This window comes from Pholis gunnellus (assembly GCF_910591455.1).
Source record: "Pholis gunnellus genome assembly, chromosome: 3".
Classification (NCBI taxonomy): Eukaryota; Metazoa; Chordata; class Actinopteri; order Perciformes; family Pholidae; genus Pholis; species Pholis gunnellus.
The window spans coordinates 9831715-9852331 of record NC_136529.1 but is presented as its reverse complement, the minus strand read 5'-3'; the positions used below and the strand labels follow the sequence as shown (position 1 = coordinate 9852331).

The 20617-nt window shown below is 42.4% G+C and overlaps 1 protein-coding gene across 1 annotated transcript; it reads left to right on the top strand.

Moving 5' to 3' along the window:
- The first annotated feature begins 6253 nt into the window (after positions 1 to 6253).
- LOC306714606 (CTTNBP2 N-terminal-like protein) lies at positions 6254 to 19764 on the top strand. Its single transcript, XM_079184652.1, has 7 exons — positions 6254 to 6348; positions 9775 to 9879; positions 15876 to 16109; positions 17294 to 17401; positions 17546 to 17734; positions 17826 to 17996; positions 18159 to 19764. Exons 1-7 carry the CDS (start codon positions 6310 to 6312, stop codon positions 19080 to 19082), a joined length of 1770 nt encoding a protein of 589 aa, XP_079040778.1. The 5' UTR covers positions 6254 to 6309; the 3' UTR covers positions 19083 to 19764.
- Positions 19765 to 20617: the final 853 nt, after the last annotated feature.

The window sequence follows — 20617 nt, the reverse complement described above, 5'->3', positions numbered from 1 at the left end:
TATACTACCGGTTACACTGGGCAATTCCACGCCTCAACTCGCAGGAACTGAGCATTCAACCAAAAATGGTTACAGTTTATACAAAAGAAAAATGCTGTTGTTTTTCCCCACTGTGTGGAAGCCCATCCTGGAAGCTATCGGAGCAAACATTAGCGTCTCTCTCCCTTATCTAATTTGGGTTTGTACTCCAGCAACCCATGTGTTTGCTGAGATAGAGCTACGTTTGCCAGACACATCAGTTTTTCCTCATCCTAATAGCCTTTTCTTTTAATGTCAACAACTGAATTGCTCAAGTATGTACGCTAATTAGCCAAACAGGATACCATGCTTTTTTTTCCTGTACTGTTTTGTAGTTGCCACGAGCAAATATTGCAAAACGCAAGAATTTAAAAAAAGGTCACTGCGATTGTACAGATTTTGCAGAATCTCCTCATATTAACATTTCTTGCCGATATGAAATTTTGTAGTTCTGTGCAGACAGCTGCCGAAGGAGGAGTGTCTAAGATGGACTGAATTCTTATTCAGCTTTAAATCAACAACCAATACTGAATGGACTCATGAAACGCAGTCAATTCCGGTGGCACTCAATTTTCATTTTTAAAGACTTAACAATATATTAAAAAAGGTCACAAAATCTAATCAACTGTCTCTTTGAATACTCTAAAGCTCTGCAGATAAATGCTTAAATGTGCATTGTAAAGCAGGAGAAAAAAAATGATGAATGGCCTCACTTGAGTTCTTATGGCTTAGATATTTCTAAGAAGTATATAATCTAATTCAGTTTTATAACAGTGTTCATATCAGGCATGCACATCCATGCGCTCTCCTTTGAGCTATTATATTGAATCTGTTGGAGATCATTTTCCATCAGTCACGAACAAAGTCTTCTTAAAAAGAATAAAACGATTGTCCGCAAAACCCGTCATTAAAATTCATACTGCATACTGTACTTGTTACTGAGGAGCAGACACAACGAATTAGACTTTGGAGAGTACTAGGAGCCATTATGTGATTAAATTACCATTCATAATTTTACTATCTGGTGCTTTTAGCCTGGACGGTTGCCTGGATAAACAGGCTTCCAGCAGAGATATGCGTGTTCTGTATTGCACCATTATTTATTCAAATAGTGGGTTTTTTAGATGGTACTTTAAGCGTCATTTGGGAGGAGGAGAGAGACATGATATCTTCAGACTGCCACATTGGCCTTTTATGTTAATGCCTTTGATGATTTTATTAGTTGTCTGCATGTGTGGTATTGATCATGTTATATTGCCTGCCGCAGAGAAGAAACTTCTGACCCTCTCTTTGAGTCGGGGAGATTGGGTCAAGTATTGAAGTGAAGTATTGAGTCCAGCAAAGTTGTTTTAGCTCCGCTGTTTTTACGAGGCAAAGCAATGATCCTTTTCATTTCTTAGTCGACATCATAAAGGACTCAATAAGTCACATTTCAATGTTTTGACGCGACTTAGGTTGAGGAGTATTTAAGTTTAATTGCAATCGTTCCCCGTTGTAAATGACATATTAAATCAAACTGTACCTCAAAGCCGTCAAACTCAGCCGATGTATTTCTCTCTGCATAGTTTACAAAAACAACTCACCTTCAGGAAAATGAGCTGAGGTGTAATCGGCTCAGACACGTTCATGAAACTCTCCGAGAGCCGTGATGATCAACGCATTCTTGGATTATAACTCATAAGCCTTGAAAAGGAAGAGTGCGGTGGACATCCATGGGTATTGGTTTGGTTTGTCTAGTTCGGAAGATAGACCTTTTGTCAAAAAAGTTGATTCAAATGTCACCCAGGGTGCCGATTAATTACATCCAAAACTCCAGACTTCAATTTGTCTCTGTTGTCTTGTAAGCCAGGGATTTGTAGTAGGCTCCATTTTTGTCAGCTCATACGTAAGTGTGCTATTGTTCATCTAAGCTTGGAGACTACTCGTCTTCTTAACCATAAACTAGATTGCTATGTCTTTTTCAGTTTATCCTTCCAGAGATCTTGTTCCTCTTTTGGTGATTGAAGTCAAAAGCATTTGAATAACTGAGATCACAGGGACTACTTCTTTAGTTTTGCACCGTTTTTTAGGGTCCAATCAAGGCCGTCAAAGCATTGTAAGTAAGCAGTGAATAGATGAATGACAAAGTCGTTTTTGGATATTAAATTCCACATCAGCTGCTGCCACATGATTAGAAAACAAATATATTGGTAACAGTGATGTCAAAGACACACTACCACTCTGGTGATATGCAAATTACTAATGTGGACTGCTTCAAGGTCAAGCACTCAGGCAATTTACATTTAACATGGCCACCAGCAAAACAAATCACTTTCCCAACCTTAACCTCATTCACAGCTCCACATGCAATCAGGTGAGCACAGTGGCCATGTGTGTATTACTGACAGACGGCCTCACTGAGGGGGGTATTGAGAGGTTACATCCTTCCACACTATTGTATGCATCCACTGTGCTGGGAATCAGATGCAAAAAAAAAAAAAGTGACAGATATGGAGCAATAGATGAATAACTAAAACCCCCACAGAACTGGGTGCCAAGCAACAGATGCTGATCACTGCCTCAGATTAGGTCCTAGATTGTCGTCGGCTCTTGCCAAGACTCTGATGCTATATTTACCGCTCCCTTTCTCCATCCCTCCTCGGATCGTGCCATCATGGTGTGTCATCTCCACATCATGTCTGGCATCTACGACAGAGCGCCAGGTGTGAAACGCAGATGAAATATTCCTTCTGAATGCCAGAATACTTTCACTTAAGCAGGGAATGAGACGGCAAAAAGTAGGAGAGATTGAAATTGTGTAGTATATGCATTCAAAGCTTGATTGGGGCCCCAGGTGTTGATGGTTAAATATGGCTTTTGCAGCTTTTAAAAAGGTACTTTTGAAACATTTTCTTTTGAGGAACCTTGAACAGTTTTCACACAGCTGAAGAGACCACATCTGAGCTTACCGTGACCTTTCGGGGAAATATTCTTCATCATTCAAGCAAGTATTTTGAAAGTCAAAGTATCCTCTTTTTCATGATGCTCCGTCCGTGCTGAGCTAAATGTGATTTCTGGTTAAGACTTGGATTTAGGAATCCACTGAAAGACGGTACATCTTTGGAAAAATGAGCTATGAACTTGACAAAAGCACCCCAGTCAGCGATTATGTCAGCAGAGATGAGAAAAATAGTGTGGGGGAAGATTGGTGTGAAAAAGTACAAAAGAACAAGAAGAAGTTCTGCTGACACAACTAAAGTTTGGTCTTTCTTTTGAATATGATTTGTAGGACTGCAGGGGGTTCAGCATTAAATTATTTTGTTTTAAATATTAACAATGAATTGAGAGAAATATACAAAACAGTGGTGGAGAAAGTATATTTAGTATCCACCAATCAAGCAATGGTGCAATATCAAAATTCTGCATTGCAAGTGAAGGTCCTGCATTGAAAATATCACCCAAGTAAAACTACGAAAGTATTATTAGCAAAATGTACCCAATGTATCAAAATAACAGAAATGAATAGACTATTATTATTATTATTATTATTACTGATGTATTCATGCTATGGTATTTTCTGGTTGTTTTTGGTCAAGATGAAGCCAGTTTTCATTATTTGATATACTGTTGGGTACTTGAATTTGAAGTGCATCATATTTTACAAACTGATATACGGTTTGTCTGCTAAATCTTAAATCAAATAAATGTCTCCACCCCAAAAAACGTGATTGGGAACCATGAGTGTTGAGGGTTGCGCTGGACCACATAAACCATTCCCCGGATCATGTAAGCCCAAAACCTTTCGCAGATGGTTCTAGGTTTAACACTCCGGTTCTCTTGTGAGGACAAGCCGAAGAACCCTATTTGGTTTTAGTAAGCAGCTTTATTCATAAGAATGAGTATAAATCCTATAAATTAGGATGAAATAGAAATAGAAGTACCTCAACAGTGCAGTAAACTTAACATTTCATCACTGCATTTATCAAACTACACCATTATTTGATATTCTAAACATTTTCTGGTTTTACAGGACAAAATTGAAAAATATTTCTAAATTGAACAATCTTAAAGTATTGACCCCTGTACCCGTTTTATTTTCAGGACTAAACCAAAGTAAATGGAAGATTTTACTTTGTAAATTGTGTGGCAAAAGGAGACGAGGACACACGACAGAGACTGAGGACAGAAATCTCCACAGCAGCTAGTCAGCAGGCTGAACAGAGCAGCTTAATTGAAGAGCCTGAAATAGAGACTCTTTATTAGGGCTGAAGATTGTCCCTGCACTAGCAGTCTATCAGGAGCAACAATTATGTGACTTTCCTCTCTGTATACCCTCAAGATAGCATTAAAAAGGGACGCGGTTATCAAATAGCACAAATATGCTGCATAGCCATAGATAGGAGGCTCTCTGTTGTGCAAACGGTGCCAATTTAGCGCTGACACAGGGTGGTGTGTCTTGTAACATTAAGCGAAAGTGCTGTCAAACACATCTGAGTGCACTTATTTTTTGCCCTCTTCCAACAGCAAGTTTGCAGTATTAAATTTTTTAAATCACTGTTTGTGTATATTTGGCCGATGAATAAGACTTATCGCCAACATTACATGCAACTAAAAGTGCTGGTCTGTCCATTTTGCTTAGCCATGGTGAAAAGTGTGGTTACTGTAACTTTGACTTGAGTTGTGTGAGCATTGCACTCTACTGGCAGCTCTTGTGTATTACAGACCTTGCATTTTCAGGTCTACAACACAGTGATTGCCTCATTTGATTTTTGTCACATGGGATCTGGAGCTCTGTGCCTCATGGCTGATAAAAACAACAACAACAACACAGCTGTATCCCCAGCTATAGCGTTAGACCTCCACAGTCAACTTGTGTGTTGTTCCTGAGTGCTGCTAATAGGAGACAGAGGTTGCGAGAAGACTGTTCCTGTGATTTCAGAAACGCAGGGTATAAAACTGTAATACCTCCAACTGTTCAGTTCTGAAGGCTTTCAGTGCTTTTAGTTTGAAGCTGGCTGTTATATTAGCTCCATCGACAGTCTGTAAACCTTTTGATTTCCCAGGTGAACTCAGAAATCCACATTTCTCCAACAGCAACACAGATTTCTCACAGCTCTGCACACTAGGCTACTCTGGCACTTACAGTGCCTATGCCACCAGATGGCAGTGAATAATACTGTAATCCCACAAATCCAGCAATCAATGCAAGGGATGCTTTTGCTGGAATAATTAATCATATTGGAATAATTCATATAAGTGGCCAACAGATGGTTTGTATGGTGACATGTATAACATTACATGCATATGGCATTGTCTTTGTGAGATAAAAGTTGCTTATGGAGTTTTCATTTTTATTCTTTGTCTGTGCATGTCTTTTATTAAACAAACAAAGTACTTTTACTCAAGTGCTCATGTACACTTATGGACGATTTTTAAGAACTTGTACTTTCAGATGTGTTACAATCATTATCTAATATATATATGTGTGTGTGTGTGTGTGTGTGTGTGTGTGTGTGTGTGTGTGTGTGTCTGTGTGGTAGTGTGCCAGTGAACAATATTAAATTGCTGCTTACACATTAATGCATTAATGCGTATTCATTCAAAAATGTAAAATGATTATGTTATTATTATGTCAAATATTACTTATAACACTAATACAAGTATATTTTACTACTGATAGGCTTCTTACGTGAAAGCATTCACAATTATACTTGCGTAAAAGTGTTTTTCCATTGTTGTATTACTACTTTTACTTAAGTAAAAAAAAGTGAGTGGGCTATTTATTGTGGTCTTCCACCCCTGCGTCCTATAAACTACACATGTTACAGTATAACCCTCAACCATATTAATGTAATTGTCAACAATTGCGATTTTATAGAAATATTACAAAGGAATGAGACCAGTTCACTATTGAATAAATGTGCTATAAAGTCACTATAAAGTGACTATTTAGGACCACAAACAAACCAAATGTCATGTTTTAACATTTCGTTCAGCAAAATACTTGTAAAGTCAGTAAAATAGCATGCTAAAACCCTTAACCTGCCCCTAAGAAATTCCTTAAAAAAGAGGCAGGCCCTCAAGAAATGCTAAACAAAGAAATCCAACCAAAATCCAAGAGGTGGGACACCAGTGGCCCTGCCCCTTTTCCCAAAAGCTCTTCTTTCATTGGTCGGCCCACAGAGTTCCGCCTCGTCCATTGGCTAGCTGCGCTGTCAGTTGAGAACAGCACTTGGCCACTAACTGCTCCGCTGCGTTGGGATCAGAGGACGCAAATCAAGTGAAACAAATCTCCTGACAGGAGAAAAGTTCATGCTGGAGTTTTCAAAGACCTCCGAAGGCTTTATGAAGGTAAGAAGAGCCGCAGAATACGTGTTTGTGTCGACGGCGGGAGGTTGGAGACGGTAAACTGCCGGGTTTCACCGTGTTCAGCCGCTTTTGGTCCAAAAGAAAAGAAGAAGAAAAAAAAAAGAGATGTAAGCTAACTATATGCAAAAGTGGTCAAAGCTACATGCCGAACCGTTTGCACTGCATCTCCTCAAGACTGAATGGTGTGCTTTGTTCGTGTAAAATACACTAAAGATGTATCCTTAACAAACAAACATCGATAGCTCCGACAGTGACATGTCCTCTGCTTCCTCCAGACTGCTGGTGATGGCTATTTGATCCTCACGAGAGCGCTGATTGAATTCATTTAACGTCACAGTGGCTCCACGTGTAAACAAAAACGTTTATTTACTCAGCAGTGTCAACACTCTAGTTTAATTCATTCGTTTTTAATAGTTTTTTTTTTTTTTTTAACTAGGCTGCATCAAAGGCCAGGAAGCAGCAAGCCGAGTGAGTGAGTAAGTAAGTGGCCTACTGAGAAAATTAGGTTGGCTAACAAATCCAATTTAGTATCCAGCCATACTGCATCTGGTCCGCCGTGGTGATGACCAGAACACGGACACGGAGCAGACCTCAGGCTGTGTACTTCCCCTCAGTTGACCCTCATTTCGTGGGCCAGAGAGATTTCACAGTCTGTGACATATACTCACGCTCACGTTGTGCTTCCCCTCCCTCCCTCCCCAGTATACAGATGATGTGACTAAGTGTTACATGTGTACTGTGTATATTTAAGATGAATCTGCATTATTGTACACATTGTTAGTACAACTTTTGATTCAACATGGGGCATTTGATTTAGAAACTGTCCCCAGACTAAAGGAAAGTGTGTTTTAATGGACTTTGATATGCTTTGAGTGAAGGTTCATTTTCCACTTGTGCTGTGTACCGTCTCCAGCAGCTGCTCACAAACCGAGGGCCCCTTTGTATTGGGAGCAGAGCAAAATGTTTTTTTTGCATTAGAGGCTGCGATGTGTTTTTAATGAGTTTACAGTGTTGCAGACGAGGCACATGGCCGGCCAAGCTTAAAACAAACAGGGATAAAAAAGGATTATGGGGCACAGGCCTTTTCTTTCGTCATCGGAAGTGGAGCTACCGTGTGGGAATATTTGTATTTCCCATGCTGCCGCTCAGTGTTTGTGTACGCTCATGATTACCAACTCTTAACTGGGGGAAGGAGGAGGATTAGGTGAAATAATAATAAAATAATGAGGATCTAAACAAGCGTGATGACACATGTTGGCTCCCTCCGGGCCAGACGTTTCTCATGCCACAGCGCTCTCTCTCTCTCTTAGCACAGTGATTACAGCACCCCTGTGAAATTAGCGAGCAGGCCTGTAAAAGCAAAACCAAGGGAGGTGTGTGTGTGTGTGTGTGTGTGTGCGCGCTGTAGTTTAATTAGCATTTTACCCCTGTGGTTAAGCCACAGACCATGAGTGCTGGTGAAGGCACAACTTAAACACTGTGTGCCTTCTTTGTGGAGAGGACGCTGCTGTATAGGGATTAGGCTGCACTCTAGGTGCAGTTCATCGGGTCTGTGGCTCCTTCCTCTTTTCATTCCTGCATACTGCTCTGCAGAAGTGTCACGGTACATCCAAGTGCTGGAATATATGCTCGTTGATCATTCTGTATCGCTGATGCTGTCGAAGATGCCTGGGAAATATTGTAGCTGCCAGCTCGGATATGAAAGGCCGGTGGCTCCGCTCTGTCATTATGCAACCAGCGCTCCAAGAGATGGGGGCCTCCCTCCCTCCCCTCTGGGTGACTTCATGAAGTGGAAAGTTGTGGAGACCACAGAGTGCTCAGAGCAGAGCACGGGCCTCTTGAATGAATACCAGCTCAGGTGTGGATCAGCGTAATAAACGGCAGTGAGTTTTCAGATGCTTTCGCCACATTTCAGAAGGACTTTTTTGTGTGATAGGCTACTTCTGTTGTTATGTAGTCAGCCAGTGCAGCGTGGATCCATCCTGTACCAGACAGCAAAACATGCACCCCAAAATGAATGTGATTTTTGAAAAATGTTTCTTGCATTGTTGTTACAGTCAGAACCGGAACCAGTCAACGCTGCGTGTGCGTTTGTGTGCGCACAGGCATGTGTTTTAGAGATAGTGGCGGCGAAGCAAAGAAAGTTGTTTGACTGTGGGGTGAAAAGCTTGACTAACCCCGCGAAAATCACAAGCGGTGGCAAAGAACAAGATGGATCCGAACAAAGAACAAAAAGGAAGTGTGTGAAGTCATCTCTGAACTGGATGGTTCTACAGCAAAGCATGTACAACATACACATGACATGATATAATGAATCTGACTTAATGACAACATCTTAAATCACTCAAACAGAAGGTGACTAAAACGTGGCAACCGTGTTTTCAGTTTCGGCAAACCACAGCCGATTCCAGCCTGGCAGCCACATTTTTAAAGTTGGTGTTGAGCCCTGCTACACGTCCCACATGACGATCTGAACGGATGCCTAGTGTAAAAACATCGACAGCTTTGATCTCATTTCAAAGAGGGGCCCCGCATACGTTCTCCTGGCCAGAGTGCGGTGGGATGTTTTGAGGTGTGGACACCGCGGGGCTCGTCAGCAGAACCAACACAGCTGTGAGATTAGAGTGCAGAGACACTACAAAGAGACCACATCACATTTCCAATACAAAACAACCCAACTGTCACAGGACCCATAATGAATGGACGTGCAGTGGGGGACGGGGGACGACCCCAAAACAGAGTGATATTGTTTTCAACACTGAACTTAAAGTTGTATGCATATTATCAGTTAGTCAGCTGGAAGTGTTTAAGACAGATGATAGAACAGCTCGGGTGCTTGAGGCCGACTGACTATCTCTTGTTTGATGTGTGATCCATCTGTGTCAGCTTGTAGCGCTGCCATGTTTGAGTCTCTGGAATATCCCACAGTAAAATGATCGACTTTGAAGGAATATCTCGCTCCTGTTGTTTAAGATGCCTGGTAAACACTTCTTCTTAAACAGGTTTGATATTTAGTGCACCTCTGAACTGCACCCACAATAAGCTGTCTGATTTCTTTTCACACAGGAGAACAATTCTACATTTTTTTGTACACTGGTTCTGTGCTGTAAAATCCCCCAAGATAATAACCACATAAAGCTCATAAATCAGTGGGCTGGATCAGATAGATCACATGTCTGTCTGGAGGTCTCCTTTGGGGGAGTTCACTTTCCCAGGTTTGTAAGTAGTTTCTCAGTGTTCCCTCAAATGGAGTTGAATAATAATCTAATAGAATAAATTAAGTACAGGGTAAGTCGTTATTTTAATGGATGCGAATAATAAAAAGTGGCAAACACGTCAGTTTGAATAAATAAAATCTAAATTAAATTTGTCAACCAAGTTCCTCTCTTTGCTCTTGTGCCCTCACAGTCCAAGCTGAATATGGAGAGTTTGACCAAGCCGGAGCTGCTGATGCTGTTCAGCATTTTGGAAGGAGAGCTGGAGGCCCGGGACCTGGTCATTGATGCCCTAAAGGTAAATCAATGGAGCTGGTAACATCATCATAACATCTAAACTACTCTCTGCACAACATCTGCTTTTCTTTATGTCAAACACTCCCTAGAAACCTCTCAAACCACTGCAGTAGCATATTGGATGTTCTCTTTTTAGTTTGCATGGAGAGCTCCTTACGTTGGTCACTTCATGGGCAACATATTAAAAAGGGTCGTCGTGCTGTATGCGATATACAAAAATGATTGACAGCAGAGAAACAAGCCTACAGGAGGCTGGGCGTGGATGCCTGTGAAGATAATGGATATGTAGAGTTATGGGTGGATGTAGCGGGTCGTGGGTTTGGTTTTGGCGTTATTGGACCCAAAGTTATCTGATGACGACGAAGATCTGGCAACAAAATGAAGAGAAAAACAATTAACATCTAATCTAAGTAACCCTCTTGATGGCACTCATTTCCTGTGAAAGAGGTTATCTGTATGGAAACGATAAAGCCATGTGTCTGCACAATTGTCTCAGACGTCATCTTTTTCATAAGTTTAAATGAGTAGACGCATTCCAGTGAACTTGGAACATGTACTCAATTAGAAATAGACACAATGTAGATTACACACACACACACACACACACACACACACACACACACACACACACACACACACACACACACACACACACACACACACACACACACACACACACACACACACACACACACACACACACACACACACACACACACACACACACACACACAGAGTTTGATACAGATCAGCTAGTTCCAGTCTAAGGAGGTCTTACTTTGGCATTAGGATTAATGCGTCATTTCAATTAAAGGATTGTCAGGCTATTTTCCCACACTCTGTCCTGCAGGCCCACATGCTCAAGCTTTCAGTGACATTTTATTTTGATGTCCTTAAAGAGGTTTTGTCTTTAAAAGAGCTGTAAACTTACTTCAGTAACACTGTGTCCCGGTCACGCTGTTAAACCCCCCCCCCCCCACACACACACAAAAATAAGATAAGCAGTGAATAAGCAACTTCATTCCTGCCTTTGTGAGACAGATTCTCTGCAGACTTTATTCTCACTATAAATATTTGAGCTTTCCAGCCGTTATTCTGGGAATGCTATTCACTGTCCTGGTGTAAAATGCACCATTGAAAGAAGAAACTGGAGACAGCCAGCGAACTAGAGAGCAGCCATTCTGAGAGAGCCTACTGCTGAACGTCCATGTGTTGTGTCTAGACCACATTCCTACATCTCTCCTGGGATCTGGCCATCTAAGGCGAAGAGGACTTCCAGCACGCCGGGTGCCTGATGACTCAATGTGAGCGAGAGTAGGAGTGAACAAATAAACATTGGCCTTAACCGGAGCTGGAGGGGAATATGGCTGAGCTTCTTTCATGGCTCCAACGGCACTAAACCGTTAACCCATTCAGGTGTGGGACTGTATCAATGCTGCAGTGTTAACTGTTATGGAGCTTCAATCAAACAAGGGTATAATCACTGACCTGTAGGAAGTTAATTGCAGGGAGAAAGTGGAAACTGATCTCTTCTCTGCAGCACAGCCTCATACCTTTCTGCTGTTCTGCAGTTGAGGAGTTGGCGATGTGTAATCTTGGGTCTCGTCCTCACATGAGAGCAGATGGTTATCAGTAAAACATCACCCCACAAGTCTTTGTTTTTTAAGCAGCATGGCTCAATGGATGGCAGTGTTTGTCTGTCGGTCCATCACTGTGGCACAGACTGAAACAACAGCTATTGGTTGGATTGCCATTAACTTTTGCACATTCATGGTCCCCAGAGGATGAAATGGTGACCCCGTGACTTTTCATCTAGCGCCACCAGCAGGTCAAAATGTTTCACTTCTCCAGTGAAGTATTCCAGCAGTCCCTCGATGGATTGGCAACAAAATGTCGTACTGTTAGTCATGGTCCCCAGAGGATGAATCCCAATGACTTTGGTGATCTCCTGACTTTATCTCTAGCACCTCCATGAGGTTAACAGTTGTGGTTTTAAGTGAATAGATGGATTGCCAAAAAATTTGATTCCCGACATCCTCGGAATTGCAATAATTTTTGGTGATCACGTGCTATCGTCAAGTCAACATTTTAAATGTCCAATGTTTTATTACTAAAATACCTGCTTAACTAATGGCATTGACACCAAACTGGTGCGCATTAAACTGGCTAAACGGATGTTAGCATTTTGCTAAAAGAACGGCTGTGTCCAAGGACAGATTAACTTAGTTCCAACAATAAGATGAACCTACGGTAATAAGAGAAGTAGGTCCAGTCATGTTGGTCATGTCAGTCTTAACTGATGCGTCACCACTGACAGAGTGTCATGTGTCAATGTGTAGCTCAAACACAAATCACCATGGTCATAACACCACCGTTCAACTCGCACAGGAACGGGCACGTTTTCATGTGTAGAGTCCATTCTGTGTTTTAAACATTTCACGGTTGTATCAGTGATTTTCTACAGGGTGTAGTGTGAGTACAGGATGTGAGGTTAATGATGCGGTTTTTCTCTGGTCGTCTATATGTAATTATGCAGAACTATCAGTGGCATTCTAACTATCTGCTGCATTTTTCCCTTTGTGACTCACTCCAGCAGCTGCTCGCGCTGCGGCTTTTAGAAGGAAGTTCGTCTCTGGCAGTGCTCGTGTTTGGCCCACAAAGCTCTGCATTGATCCAGTTGTCCCCTTTTCTTTCTGAAAAGGAATAAAAGTCTTTACTTTAAGTTCAATGGGGACTCAAATATGGAAATGAGCCCTTTAATTAACTGTCGGGGGTCACATGGTGTGGTGGACTAGAGCTTCCAAATGGACTGAAATAGGGGAAAAACAGCCTTGTTAGCTTCGAGATGCATCAGCTGATTTCATTCAGTGTCGGTTAGTGTCGGGTCATCAACCGTGTGCTCATGATGGGTAGCATTCTGAAGACATTTCCTTTCCATTTACATGCATGAGCATTTCAGGGTATTTAGCAAGCTGCCTCAGCTGCTCTGAAATATATCGGACTCTAGGGTAAGACGTTCATATATCACCTTCCCTCCGTGTTGTACAGATCATGTCACCGGCATTGCGCACCTGAAACAGTCCAGGCGTGTGTCGGCAAAAGATAAGCTGGAGTGGAACAGTGCGTCCGTGGCACTTCCCCAGCAAAAGCACACAAGTTGCCAGGGAAGTGTAGCAAACAGACAAAAGCATGAATAATGGAGGTAGGACTGTGATGCATAGCAGCCACGCACTGAGCGTGTATGGGTATTGCTCATGTACAGCATGATGTAATGACTAAGCTCTGGTGGATTTAGGTGTTAAGTATTATTAAAGTGATGTTAGAAATGTGTTTCCTGTAATACGTCTTTTCACTTCCTCCACCCTCTCCGCTGCGGTGGAGGGTTGATGGGGAGGAAAACAGCCTCTCTTTGTGTTGTGGGAGTCTCTCTGTGCATTGAAGGAGTGGGAAGAGACACACAGTCTGTGTTTATGAGAACGTTTGTGTAATAGAGGTCCTGTGAAGTGGAAAAAAAGAAATTGCACTTAAAAAAGGTCAATTATCCAGTTAGGAAAACAATGGACTATCCTAAACTTCTAGTAATAGGTGTGTTCTTTGTGTCGTTCAAAATGTTTCCTCTTGTATGAACAATGGCCTACAAATTAAGTCCAAATGAAGAGTTTTTATTAGTATTGCAAACAACAAGGAATGGAAACCTGATCTATAATGACACATCAGAGCAGTCATTGACGGGAACAGGGATGGGCTGCCAGTCAAGTCTGCAGAAACAGATTTCTCTTTAAAGATTCCTCTTCCAAATTGGATAACTTCCCTTTTAGAAAAAAAAAAAAAAAAAAGGGAAATTGAAAATATCTAATGCATTTTTAGCTTTTTAGTGTTTATATAAAACAAATGTAGAACTTTGGCAGACAAATGTAATTTTTCTATTTCATTAGATGTGAAACCTGTATTGTCAAAGCACAGTGAGGAGAAGGAGTGTATGCCACAGTCATACACGGTCCTGTGGGGTCATCGGGCTTTGGACAGCGCCCATGTTTGAGAGGCATTTTTGAATTCTCTCGGGCATCGTGTGTTTTCGCCGTCTCCCTCCTCCATGTTGTTTGATCCGCCTTCACACGGTCCTCAGCGGACTGGATCTAATAACGGCAGCCTTGCCTCGCAGCCTTGCCCTCGTCTCTTTGTGCCGGATGAGCTAATATTGTTGGAAGATGACAATCACAAAGCCTGTGATCGGTGGTGGAATATAGCCGTCTACCATCACACCCTGTAGTTTTCATGCCGGCTAACTAACTCCTGTTGCTTGACATAAGTCTGTGTTTGAACGTAAAATGTCATGTCGGAATGTCTTTATATACTGCGACAATTATACGCAGTCAGGCAAAACGATGCGTACATTAGGGATGCACTGATCTGGTAAAACACCTTATTAAGCAGACCAGGAGTCAGCCATGATGCGACTCATTACATCCAGTTTCTTTGTCAATGTCTTTATAAAATATAAAATTCATTTCCTGTATCGCTTACAGGCGTCAGTGGGTTGCAGACTTTTATGCCTCAGCAATCCCTCATGTTAACTTCAATTAAAACCAAAAATGTAATAAAAAAAGGTCCACACAGTAAGGTATACATATCTTTACCGTACCTTTTTTTTACAAATTTGCTAAAAAGAAAGTACTGGTATTGGATCAGTACTCTGTATTATGAGCTGATACTGTGAGCTGAGGGATTTGTGTTGGATGAGAAAAGGTTGCATCAGTGCAAATAGTCATACTGTAGATCTAGATGCAATAAAGTGCTGTTTTGGAGGGATTATGTGATATGTGATGGTGTACCTGTGTGCTAGGCTGTAACCACACACAGTCAGCTGTTCAATGCTCTGCAAGAACTTTGAATGGGCTGAATATTGCTCTGCAGACCACGCTCTCGACTACACTTTTCACTTCTCAATTAATCGTGGTATCAGTCGCCAGGAGCTCTGTCCTCACCCTGCCAGAGAGGATCCTGTTCTCTCTAATCTTTTGATCCTCTTTTGTTGAAACCTCACGAAGACACATTGCCAGTTCGGCTGTAGCCTCCTCCTCCCCCTCCCCCCCCCTCCTCCTCCCCCCTTGTCCCTCACTTCAGCCCCTTTTCACGGCAGGCCTTAAGGCATCTGCTGAACCTGAAATGTCTTGCCGCTATTATCTTTCCTTTGTCACGAGTTAAACAGAGAACAGGTCTGCCTTGGCCGAGGCCCAGTCCAGAGCAGCTGTCCCGCTAAAGATAGACAGACACTCACCATCTGTTGCTCCTTCCTCCCGCTGGCACTCTTTATCCTGCACGTTTCTGCATTTCCTCTCCCTCTCTTCCTCTTCCTTTATCTACAGATCATTTACCACTCTAGTATTGGAGATGCTGATCATGCTGTGCGGAACCCAGCATTTAGGAGAGAAATAATAGCAGCGTGTGTTAAACCATAACTGTTTGGGATTATAACTACCGAATCATATCATAATAGGGGTGTTGATGTCAGTTTTTTCATTGTATAGAAACTTTTAGTCTCAGGCGCTTGACACGAATTACAAAATTCATCCTGAGGGGTACATGAATGTGCGTGCGTTCCAAATGTCATGAAAATCCATCAAACACCTGAGATTTTATCACTGGATGAGTGCAAACCTTGACCTGCTGGTGGCGCTAGAGGAAAAGTTAGGAGATCACCAAAGTAATAAGGATTAATCATCATAAAATAAGAATGTCTGTCCCAAATTTCATGGCATTGCCTCCAATAGTTGGGACCGACCGACACGGTCATTAGTCCGCTAACATGGCTGAAAATGTGATAGAAGAAAATGTAATCCTTTTGTAAACAAGGACATTCATGCAAAAGCATGAGCAATTCCACGCATTGGCATTTGCTACCACATAACCTTCAGACCACACACGTACTTTACTAACTAGTTCATCGATCGCCGCCCCTCTCAGAGCTCCGTCTCACTCCTCTCTTCCTCTCCTCAGGCCCAGCGCAAAGAGCTGTTTATCCAGGAGCGCTACAGCAGGTACAACCTCAGCGACCCCTTCCTGGCCTTGCAGAGAGACAGCGAGGCTGTCGGGGACCAGAACAAGGACCCGGGCTGCTCCTCCCCGACCTCCAACCCGCTGGTGGTTCTCAAACTGGTGGTGAGCCACTGCAGGAGGATGCAGGAGAAGATGTTGGCCCAGCTGGCTGCAGCGGAAAGCAGGCACAGAAGGGTAAGGGTGGGTGTAGAGGTGTGGTTCTTAATTAGGGGAAGCAGAAATGAGCTGGTTCCTTTAGAAAATAATAATAATAGGGTAACATACAAGATAAAAAATGGCCTCAGTGGTGGAAAATACTGTAAAGAAAATGTATTCTCTAAAAGTACACACAAACTGCTTGCAGCAAAAGGCTGGTACACAACACTAATGTGATTAGATCATTAAAACCTTTTGTTTACAATTTGTTTTCTTTTGTGGGCCAACCGAGAGAGAGAGCGAGCTATAGAGCGGCTGGTCGCTGCTAAGAACAGTATTCAACACACACACACACACACACACACACACACACACACACACACACACACACACACACACACACACACACACACACACACACACACACACACACACACACACACACACACACACCCCAAGTGAAGTACTTCACAGGTGCAGGGGAACAGACATGAACAAAGAGAAAGAAAATACCTGCAGTCTGATGTCGCGTTTCCACTTTTTCTTTTGTTTCAGGTCATACACTAATATTTAAAGACAATAATGTAACACAACACTGTCTCCTGATTTCATAATGAGTTAAACATATACAAGGACAATACGCCTAACTTGTGTTTGCACAAAATTCCTATAATTTCAGCCAGCCATCCATTATCAATAACCGCTTATCCTATTCAGGGTCACTTTAAACGTAAAACTTTGCTGTGCTTGCTGACGGCTACAATACAATGGATTATTGACACATATCCGCTTTAGTATTAAGTAATTGAGATAATAATATGACAAAAATGCTTGTTTTACAGAGAAGAATATGAGGCAGAAGGTAAACCTCACATTTTGAAATGGAGTAAAAAGTCTAATACCAAAAAAGCAATTTTATTATTTTAGTATTTCAAATTACTGTTGCAAATCATTATTCCCACTGCATCTTTAGGAACTGTAAAACAAAAGACACTCAGTCATCGTAGGCTTGATGTGTAGTCCTCACAGAGTGAGCACTATACTTTTCTCTGCAGGCAGGCTGAACATTACTCATTTAGATGAGCTGAATTAAATTTTTTTATTACAATGTAGTAATCACATTGCTTCAAAATAACCGTTATTTGCCATAATATGAAGGAGACCAGACTCATGTGGGATAACTTCCCTCCTGACTCTCTGTCTCCCCGCTGTGTTCACTTCAGGTCATCACAGATCTGGAGGAGGAGAAGAGGAGGCATGCTGAGGACACAGCCGAGGGAGACGATGTCACTTACATCCTGGAGAAGGAGAGGGAGCGCTTACAACAACAGGTAGCCCTCTAATTAATAGTGACGTAGACTGCACTTTGTCTTAAATTCTATTAGTGACTGGTGGAATTTGAAAAGAATCGTTGTCAAAAACGTTGAAGTTTGTATGCTAAGTTTGATTGTGTGTCTCGTCTCTTGTCTCTGTAGCTGGAGTTTGAGCGCAGCCAAGTCCGGCGACTGGAAAAAGAGCAGCGGCGGATTACCGACCAGCTAGAAGAAGAATGCGCTCAGCACAAACAGCTCTCCTGCGCTTTGGCCAAAGAGTGCAAGTGGGCAAGTTCCAGGGCTCTGGAGGAGGGTCACCGGCTGACCGAGCTGAGCCGTAAACTTGACAAGGTATTTGCATTTTGAATCCAAACTGGGCAATTTATTTTCCATTTTGTCGTTGTTTTGCGCTCCGGTTTGAACAGACTTTTTCCTCTCGCAGGAGAAGGAGGCTTGTCAGGCCCTGAGAGAGGAGTTGGAGGACGAGAGGAGGCGAGCCCTGAGAATGGAGGCGAGGGTGGAGGAGCAGCTGGCTGAGTTCGACACCGAGCGAGAGCAGCTCCGCTCGCGCTTGAGGAAGGAGGAGGCTCACTGCTGTCAACTGCAACAACAGGTGTGAACACATTCATCACGCAGGTGTGCCAGTAGATTGCACATCTTACTGTAACTACTACTGTAAGTTATTTCACCTAATCTTAGTGCGAGAAGAAAATGAGCTCTCATTTGCAGCCAAATTTCTGCTTGAAATTAATCTCTTTCTCCACTTTGGGACCAGGTAGAAGAGCTGAAGAGGACGCTGGAGGAGGAGAATATGATGAGAGATGTTACAGCTCCAGTAGAGGCAGAGGAACACGAGTGGGCCACTAAAGTCCCTCCAGGAAACACAGCGGTAGACGCTGTGACAGTCGAGGACATTGAGGAAGACAGAAACGAGCAAACTGCTCAGCCAAAAGTCAGCGATCAGCACGGTCTGATGGAGACCGACGGGCACCGCGGTCCAAACAACGGCCTCTCGGATAACATCTGTGTACAGAACGGGAATGAAGATTCTCAAATTCATCAGAGCCAGACATCATCCTCCCCCTGCTCCTCCCCCGTCCTTGCCAAACAGCCACCGGGCAGCCCCAGCCCCGGCGGCTACCAGTCTCCCTACCAGGCCGGCATCAACCAGCGTTTCCACGCTGCCCGTCACAAGTTCCAGGGTACCACAGACCCGGAGCCTCAGGCCCCGGCCCCACAGCCCGCTCCTCCCCTCTCGCCGAAGGACGTCTCCCCTGTGACCAGCAGCGCCTCCCTTGAGGCCAGCCCGGTCAAGCAGATGGCCCGGAGCACAGTCACTCAAGTCCTGTCTCGCTTCACCACGGCGCAGCAGAGCGCCGCGCCGAAGCTCGCGGCGCCAAACAATTCGCCCTTCGGCACAGACTACCGCAGCCTGGCAGCGCCCCAGTCTCCGGTCATCGGGAGGGCGGCCGGAGCACTTCCGCAGGGGATCAGATCGCCCACCATCCCCAGGGCAGACAGGGGCAACCCTCCACCCATCCCCCCGAAGAAGCCCGGTCTGGCACAGGCCCCTCCCTCCCCGGCCACGGTGCCCAGGTCTGCCAGCCACTACTCCGACAGCCCCCTCTCAGGCAGCTGTGGCCTCACCTCCAGCCAAGAGGCAGTCAAAGAACTGGACATGGTGGTTTCTTCTAATTAACGGATTGTTGAGATATTGTTTTGTACATGACAGGATTTATATCTTTTTGAACAGAGGTCCCTTCAAACACTGTTACAATTGTATTTATTCTTTTTATATATATATATATATATATATGTGCTGAGGCACTATTTTAGGTAGCGGTTAAAGGGCTGGTACTAATGAAGAGTTCCACATAGTAGTTTGTATTTCAAATTACAGTAACTATTTTTTTATGGCGTCATATTTCCAAAGAATACAAATCAGTTTATCATCTGAAAAGGTATTATTTGATCCCTTGTATGTTACTTTTTATTAAAACAAATCCTTTAATCTTCAGACCAAATGTAGCACGTAGTCCTTGGACCAGTGTGTTACGATGTGTAGATAGCTCATGTACCTAGTTGTCTTTTTTTATAAAAATGTATAGTTTATTTTAATAATGTTCCTTAGTTATTAATGTATAATAGTTTATCAACAGATATTCTAATAAGTGTTGTGCTGAGCTGTGATCATGTATTACTTTAATGTGCAGTTATGATCATCTTAAAGGCTCAGATTATATGCAGGCACCATTGTATATTATTTTGTTTAAGCGCAGTGCTTCTGATGAAAGTCATGCCTTCGTCATTTATAGGAAATCATTATAAAACACTTGATTATTTTATAGTCAACCATGATTGATTAATACTGTATCATAACACTGCCGTGTTGGTTATTTCTACTTTTTCACATCCTTTACAGTTCTGTAAATGCTGGAAAGTGAAAAATATAATAAATGAATCCCAAAGATTGTCGCATATGTCTTTCTTTATTTGTTCTCTCATAGGACTTCTGCAGTAGGCGGTGCTTGTAGGTGTTAATGCTGCTCACAGTCTGCGACTTGGAACAATTTAGTGTAGAGGTGCAACTCATCATTTGTTTGTTTTTTTATCAATTAATCTGCCAATTATTTTCTTGATTAACTGATCTTTTGGTCTTTAAAATGTCAGAAGAAATGCTAAATGTTTTAATTCCTGAGTTGACTATCACATAGGAAGTCTTTACATTTGGGAAACAGGGAAGTGGTTTGGCATATTTCATTGAAAAATGACTATAACTATAAACCGATTACCAGAATGGTTGCAAATACATTTTCTGTTGATTGACTAATGGATAAATTGACTAAACTTTGTGGAAAACATGAAACTAGCTTTATCTGTATTGCATTTAAACTTATACCTAGACATTAAGCATGAGTAAATGTTATTGATAACCATAAATAGTAATACACTTTGACCTGCCTAATAAAATATATATATGTTCAATTGATAATGATAAAGTTACTTCATAAGAGTTTGGGCCAAGAAAGGACAGTGTAACTAATACAGAAGATTAATTTCTTACAAATTAATAAATACATTTGATTGAACATTTCTGTGACACCGATTTGGTTTCGTCTTCATGTTGAAAATTCCACTAACGTAATATTCCTCAGTAGGGCTCTGTAGGTTAGAGCTGTACTACTGTACAGCCAAAGAGAGTCCTCTAGAGGTCAGTATTTGATAAGTAGCAGT

Excerpts from the sequence above, each read along its gene's own strand:
- LOC306714606 (XM_079184652.1), top strand. The coding sequence starts at position 6,310 with ATGCTGGAGTTTTCAAAGACCTCCGAAGGCTTTATGAAG. Across the intron at positions 17,735-17,825 it reads TGAGCCGTAAACTTGACAAG|GAGAAGGAGGCTTGTCAGGC; the intron begins GTATTTGCATTT and ends TTCCTCTCGCAG. Across the intron at positions 17,997-18,158 it reads GCTGTCAACTGCAACAACAG|GTAGAAGAGCTGAAGAGGAC; the intron begins GTGTGAACACAT and ends CTTTGGGACCAG.